At 35.4% G+C, this 7941-nt stretch overlaps 2 protein-coding genes across 10 annotated transcripts in view; both read right to left on the reverse strand.

The window, feature by feature from the left end:
- The window catches only part of LOC108749942 (ras-related protein Rab-3), an 8816-nt gene extending 5320 nt beyond the window's left edge, over window positions 1-3496 (reverse strand). Inside the window, exon 1 of one of the 2 annotated variants that reach the window (XM_018489009.1) lies at window positions 3226-3496. Coding sequence is in view for 1 of the 2 variants with exons in the window: in XM_018489008.1 (XP_018344510.1) it covers window positions 392-406 (15 nt within the window). In the remaining variant the exon portion in view is untranslated. Of the gene's footprint in view, window positions 1-391; window positions 566-3225 lie in introns of those variants that run through there. The other variant, XM_018489008.1, reaches the window with a different exon arrangement.
- A 2903-nt stretch (window positions 3497-6399) lies between these two features.
- Window positions 6400-7941, reverse strand: part of LOC108749940 (facilitated trehalose transporter Tret1-like) — a 23830-nt gene continuing 22288 nt past the window's right edge. For all 8 annotated transcript variants that reach the window (XM_018488998.1, XM_018489002.1, XM_018488999.1 and 5 more), the window contains one exon: window positions 6400-6882. In XM_018488998.1, the coding sequence (XP_018344500.1) occupies window positions 6556-6882 (327 nt within the window). In that variant the 3' untranslated portion in view covers window positions 6400-6555. The remainder of the gene's footprint in view (window positions 6883-7941) is intronic.

Here is a 7941-nt window from a genome sequence, read left to right on the forward strand (position 1 = left end):
TTTCTTTAGATAATAATTGAGGGGATGGACGGAATAAAGGCATAACTCTACTCGGGCCCTTTTTCCGGCAATTAGTTTTTTCATGTAATATTGATCTAGATTCTCTATTGTAGTAGAGAAGTACTGTAATATGTAACTTCTAAAAGCATTATATAAATTCATTTAATAACTCATTTGTGTATAATAAAAAAGTAACGAGTTATTTTAATTTTTATTAATATCAAGATTTCGTAATTAAGTCTATTCCGCTCATCCCCTCAATTATTCTAGTTAACAGTTTCATCATCTTAGTATGTGCAGTTTTATTAAATTTACCGAGTTTGCATTCAAAATTTTATCGTCGAACTTTATTTCCGCTGAATTTAATTTGACATTTTTAATTTTCACTTACATATGATTGAAACATTATTAATATCTCAACATTTTCTCGACAGGAGGAACACGAGGCCAAATCATAAATTAAACTTGCAAATTCTCTCAGCGCGTACTCAAAAGCTCATGTGGCTCATGTATCACTGGAGTTACTAATATGCGTTAAACGACTGCAATCAAGACAAAATGACCGCGACAATTACACAGAGAACACTGCATATAATTATTTCGCGAGGCGTAAAAGGGAGAGGATAAAATCTCATCCGGAAGATTGCGTCACGCACTCACACATATGTACGTGTACACGTATTAGATGGCACGGTTAAAGAAAAAGTGGGACAAGGTTTTCCGTGTGCGATAACGATATCAGCGCCGTACGTCATGTCAACGTTAACAACGGTCGGTTCTCGTAAAAAAGAAAAGCGCAGGTGTGTCCACCACCTGCGAGCATTGTTGTACAATGTTACGACGATTTCCGTGACGGATGGTGGAAAGTAATTGAGCGTGTCTCTCGGTGGGCAGATGATGATTGAAGCGACGCGCGTTCTACGGAGGTCAAGTAGTTACGGAAATCGATGTTACGATGACGACGACGACGACGATGGGACAAGTCCATTTCTTCTTGGCAACTTCGTTTTCGCACGAAATTACAATTTCAGTCTCATTATCAGTTTGCATCGCGGTTGCTAGCAATACGTTTACTCGATATCCTGTTTCTTTACATATTGGTCAATTGAATTTCTGATTTTTTTCCCGGGAACTTTCGTTTTGCCCCTTTCAAAAGCCCATTGAAATGTGCCGTAATATTTAGCTGCAAAGATTATTCATACTGTATCAAACGAGAATAACTTTGTGAGGTACAACAATATATCAAACTAGTGAGACGTGATAGAATGGACACAACAGGATCCGAAATTAGAATTTATATAGAGTCATATAGGAAGAACAATTTTGCAAGTATTTAAAAATTTCATTAGATACAGATCTGAAAATAATTTCGTTGAGCCATCAGAATAATTAAGTACGTAGAAAACTCAAACTGTGATGAATAATGCTACAAAAAATTTCGGATAATTTAGCAATCAACTTGAGTGTCTTACATAATTATTTCGATAGCCTAACAAAATTATTTTCAGATCTGTATCTATAATTAAATTTTTAGATATCTCTGCAATTAGTATTTATAACGTTCTTTCCGCGTCCCTTGACTGGTTTTAATTCTGCGGTTTTCATTCTCGTTGTAACTTGTAACAACTCTATCCGAGGCGGGTCGGATTACAGTTATTGTCTTCTGATGGATGTGCAATCGTCCGATCCGCGGCCACGCTCGATTCCATTGATTTCCGACGGCGACCAGCGGAGCCAGCGAGGGAGCAAATATTTTCGGAGGCAAATCGATTGTCATACCCGGTTGCCCACCCACGCTTTCATGCTCTCGCACCGCCCGTTCGTAGTTACGTAGTTTCGATTTCAGTGCATCCGTAGAATGAACGGCGACGGAAGATGGAGCCTCCGTTTACGTCAGAGGCACGCGCGTCGGCGCGGCGTAAAGGAGAGCAGAGCCTTTGAACAGCCGCCCGGCGCGCCTACGTCGTGGACGAGCAATTAATCCCTTCGAAACGTTCAGCTGACTAATGTCGCGATGGCTTACCATCTTGTAAGATTATTGAAGTTGACCCTTTCATTAAATTAACAACCTTAATAAAGTCCGACAATAATAAAATGATTAAAAATGAAAGATGATCTAATTGAGGAATATAAGATGTACTCAATTTCTAATTTTGCCCAGAAAAGAAAATATTTTACGTAATGTGCGACAGAGAGAGAGAGAGAGAGAGAGAGAGAGAGAGAGAGAGAGCATCATGCCTTGTTTTGATTGATTTCTACAGTTACTGTATGTCATTTCAATTTATGAAGATGAACTAGTTAATTCATAAACTAATTATGACGCTCTTATGTTCCAGCAGTTTCGAAAAGATTAATGGTATCATTCTTTTTATTCGGGAAAGATGTAAAAAAAACTCAACCCGTCAGTTCTCGCATCCGATGATGGGAGCCGATACTCAGCTGAGTGTTGGATAACAGCGAGCTAACTTATCGGCCTTTATCTCGCCTTTTCTCATTAGCTTCAATGATTAATGAAAAAGTCAAACGAAGGTATTCATGGCACGCGGCAATTGTCTGCGAAATCTTAGTATCGAGGGAATAATACGAAAGGGGATGTCGTGAAAACGGATAGATGGTCGAACAAGGAATTGATCGGAAGTGGCCGGATCGTGGTCGCCTACGTCACGATGGCTCTACGGCGTCGCATGAAACGCAGAAAGTGAGCTCGAGTGAATGAAAGGCCAGGCGATCATGCCCGCAGTTTTTTACGACTGGCGGAAAAGAGACCGAGAGAGGAGGCCTTTATCGTCGCCATTGGAGTATTGGGCCAAGCTTGCGACAGGTTGTGGAAGTAACATATGGGAAAGAGTTAGATTTAGAAAATAGAGAAAAGAAAAAGAGCAGAAAGCGTACATGAAATAGTCAAACTGGTAACGTTCCAATCTGCGTACTTTTTGCCCATAAGTATGCATTTTACGTAAAACTAGTAGAAAGAGAAGAATAGAGAATACACGCAAGATAAATATTCAGAAAGTGGGAATATCGAAATATGACAGAGAGGTAGGCAGGAGCCATGAGAGATTGAGAGAGAGAGAGAGAGAGAGAGAGAGAGAGAAAGATGGAGAGAAATCAATAAGCACAAGCTATCGACGCGTTTACTTTCGCGAGGAAAGCCTCTTTCGCGAGTTCCTGAGTCTCTAACGATCGCGAACGATCGTTCTCGCGGAAGCGCTCCGAGAGTGTCACCTGGAAGAGTCACTCCCTGGGGATGGGGAAGGAAGCTGTCTCCCTTCGCGGACGACGGATCGCTCCTCGCTGTGATCGTCGACGTGGGAAATCCCGCACGGATTCGCCGTCGGCTGTCGGCTGCGACGAGAGCGGAGAGATGCGGACGACGGACGGGATGCACCACGCGCTGCGCTGCGCTCGGCTGCCGATCGATTAATATTTAACGCACGAAGGGGGCTCGCGAGGAGAGGGATAAAGCGGGCGGCCGATAACGCGCGGACGGGGGATATTCTCCTCACGTTGCAACAACGCGCTCTCGCGATGTGAGACGTCTCGCACTGACCAGCACGGCACACGACAGGGGGAGTTTATTTCGTAACAGCGAATATAAGGAGACTGGACTGACCGATCTCGTTGAAGCGTCTCGCGCACCGTAGACCACCCGCTTGGCTATAGCTAAAATATCGACCATTTCGTACGACCCCCGCCCGTCGTCGACCAGATCCGGGGGTAGATCCGCGCCTGCGCTACCAGCAGCCCCGACTTGACATCAATATAATTGTGAATAGAAGCGCACACGTTCGCCGGGGGAGAGAGAGAACACTTGTTGATCCGGGGGATGCCCCGCGGATATCTCGCCTCGAACTGACTTTCCGTGATTTCCAATCCGTTCATTTCCAAATTATTATCGGTCCCATCAGATGTTGCCTTTCCGATAGAAAAATATTTTTATTAGGATTTTATACATAAAGACTTTTTTCTGATTAAAATCTTAACAGCATAAAATCTTCTATTCCTTGTTGTGTACAACATTGACAAACATCGATTCGAAGTGATTTTTTTTTAAATATTTTTAATTTGGAAGAGATTAAATTTTTGATCTGTATCCTTTTTTTTATATGTATATAATTAAGAAATTTTATTATCAGTAAGGAAAAAGAAAAACATGAAACAATTGACAGATCTTTTAATAATTAAATTTGATAATTTTTAGAAAATTTATTTTATACCAAAAATTTTAATCCATTTACATGGTTTTTCTTTTTTTTTTCTAAAAAAAAATATTAATCAATTTGAATGTTTAAATAAAATATGTCTGATATAAAAAAAAAAATAAATAATTATCAGGCAAACTTCTCTCTCAATTTTGGTTTAGAAAAATTAATTAAAGAATTTGTCATTAAAATTTTTAATATGAAAATTTTCTCTTTCCCTCTCTCTCTCTCTCTCCCTCCCTCCCTCCCCCCCTCTCTCTCTCTCTTTATCTTTTATATATTTAGTATGAAATTCATAATCGATGTATCTCTTATTAAATATGAAAGACTACATGTTCCATCTACAGTAAAACTGATGAACCACGAGCTCTTCTCTGTTTCTGTCGGCTAGTAAATTTTTTCATTATTATCAATATTGATTTAAATTGATGCAACACCTCTCAATCATTAAATGGTCGCAGTATCATGGAATTCTCGATTAATTTATGTTCCCGCAGGGATAATTGATCCGCATAGTTATATTTGGGCTTATTGTTAGTAAATCCAAGCACCCGAGCTCAATGCATTGTGGACATACATTCACACATCATATAAACATATGTATATACACAGTGTAAGCGATAAAGAAAGTAGAAAATTGTAGGAAAATGAAAGCAAGACACAACTTAATTCGAGAAAAATAATAAGAATTAGATATATATTTTATATGTATATAGACGAAAGAGAATAATAAAAGCTAAATCTTTTCCTTATATCATTTAATTAATGATTAATTTATTACTGTACGCGGATAATTTTAGTTGCATAATTATGAACAATAAATGATTTCAACTATATCAGTATATCAAATTCCCTTTATTTAGTTTGTCAAAAAATAATAATGTCTATTTTACATAGATTATATATAGATTCTTTTTATTGTTTATATTTTACAATATAAAGGAACCGATTTGTAAAATATAAATATATTTAATATATACAATTCTATCTTACAATTTCTATATTAAAAATTTTTTATCAAGAAAGTTAGCAATATTTTGTTAGCGATATTCGAGGTTACTTATGAAAATATAATTTGTAATTTTACGTTACTAATATATGTATACCAATACATATATACATATATTCTACGTTTAGTATTAAAAATTGTCAATTCATCACAGAGAAGAATGATATGAAACGCAATAGCGTTAAGGCTTATTTCTATTTTATTATTGTTATTTCCTCAATTTTTTTATAAATCTATGTGTCAATCGCAATAAAAGAATGCAAGAATCTTTATAAAAGCTTCCCTAAGCAATAATGAAGAAATGAATCTTAAAAGTCAACAAAATAAGTCTGTCAAGTATTCCGCTAACCTTTAGAAATTTTTTTTAATTCAAATTTTTTTTGTTTTTTTTTATTTAGTTAATTTAATACATAGCAAACGTGATTAAATATAGCAAATATGATGATATTTTGGGAACCACTGAGTCTAGTTTAAAATAAAAAAATCAATTTCTGCATTTCTAAAGATTAGTCAGTAGTAAAATCTGTAGTAATATTAATAAAGCTTTGGCAACCGCGTCTTTCTTTTAAATAGTATAAAATAATAAATAAAAATACTATTTCCTAACATTCTTCAACATATTGCTTCTTTAATCTTTTCCCGGAAATTTTCCTCGAAAGAACCATTTGATTTCCCGCTTACGATCTTGCTTCTCCTTACATTGTAGATGTTCATCTATTCATCTATTCACGAAGTAACTTTTTCTCCGACATGTAATTTGCATTAAGTAGCAAAGTAAACCGCACAATTATATACTTAAGTCCATACTATAACCGGAATTATACATACGTATATTGACTAAATTTAAATATTATCCGCAATTGTACAGTCTTTATTAAAAAAATATGTATAATTTTGCAAGCATCATAGATGTACGTAGAAGAAAATTGCGTAATTCGCTCTCTACATAATTTATTTCAGAAATTATAATTGCGTGCCGATTGTCGGACTTTCAACGCAATCAATCTGAAATATTAATAATCCCCCCAAATTTCTCAAATTTAATCTTAAAAAAACTGTAATAAACTTATTACGAAAAATATTGCCTCTGAATTAATTCATTTAAATGAATATAAATTATAGTTAACATATATATAATAGTTAATATATATAATAGTTTAACATTCAGATCACCGTAGTGGCGCTTCGTATTTAAAGTAATAATAATTTTTGTTGTGGCAATCACATAACGTTTTTTGTGTGTAGAATATATTTTTTTCGAGATAATTTTATTTTAAAATGCAATAATATAGATATTTAATAATGTAGTTTAATTCGCGAAAGAGTTGCTAGCCGATTTTCGACCTACAATTTACTTTCGGTACTCTCATCGTGTACGATTGCTGGATTCTCGATTGCCCATTTTTCCTTGGTGGCTTTTTGCTCCTTCCTCGGTCGATTCTTCAAGTTCTGTATACCGGCATAATGCTCCTCGATTTCTTGTAAAGTCCTACCCTCGGTCTCGGGTAATATCACGTATAGTAGACACAAACCAACAAGATTGATCATAGAGTAGAAGAAAATCGTTCCGGGTAGCGACATGCTGTTCTCCATGTAGAGGAAGGTTTTATTCGCGATCGACGCCATGATGTAGGCAATCATACCAGCCGCGCCGGTTGCGCTGCTGCGTACCTGATGACGAATTCGAAATCGTTTGACAAGAAAATCACACGAAGTGATAAATTCTGGTTTTAATGAAACTTTGTATACACTTTGTATCCCTATTTAGAATTTACAATAGAAACTATTAGACCCGGATATACAACATCTGCGAGAATCGAATCGTACTTTATACGCTTTATGAGCACGATAAATTTGCAGATAAAAAATATTTACGTTCGAGTGAGCATAATTTTGTGTTCGCAATATATGTATTATACAATAGAAATTACACACCTAATATAAGATATCAAGAATGTGCGATTACCAGCACGAAATTTACATGTTCTTGTCAACATTGAGACACCAAACGTTTGTTTGTAATGAGTGTACGACTAACAACATACCTGCATTTAATAGCTTAACATATAACTGCATTTATTAGCTACTGTAAAACTATAATTTCTGTCCGAGAGTTTCAAGATAGATATTCTATTTCTTCAAGCAAAGTACATATCCACGCTTGAAGTATCCACATGCGAACAGAAACAACTAAGTGATTTTTTAGTAATTTCTATCGTATAATGCAAGGACAAATATCCACATTAAATGGATAGGTTATTTTCTATACGCTTCTGTTTGACATTTTAAGTAGAGAGGTTATATAAAAAAATGAATTTAGAAAATGTCTATTGCAGCGAAAAAATGGTTTGAATGAAACCACCCCTTATGTGGTAAAATGATTTTTAATTTTTTCCGTTATATCTCAAAAATTATTCGAAATATCAAAAAATGTTTTATACAAAAGGTTTACAACAAAATTACCTCTATTCATTTACGTCAATAATATTTTTAAACATTTTTTTAATAAAAAAATTTTTTTTTATTTTTCAAAAATATTATTGACATGGATGAACAGAGGTAATTTTGTAAAAGTTTTGTATAAAACATTTTTTGATATCTCGAATAGTTTTTAAGATACACCGATAAAAGCTAAGACCCCGTTACTTATAAGGGATGATTTCCCCCCCTTTAAACCGCTTTCTCGTCGCAACTAATATTTTTTAAATTTTTAATATATATATATATATA

The sequence above is a fragment of the Trachymyrmex septentrionalis genome, unplaced genomic scaffold (genome assembly GCF_001594115.1).
Source record: "Trachymyrmex septentrionalis isolate Tsep2-gDNA-1 unplaced genomic scaffold, Tsep1.0 scaffold32, whole genome shotgun sequence".
NCBI lineage: Eukaryota > Metazoa > Arthropoda > Insecta > Hymenoptera > Formicidae > Trachymyrmex > Trachymyrmex septentrionalis.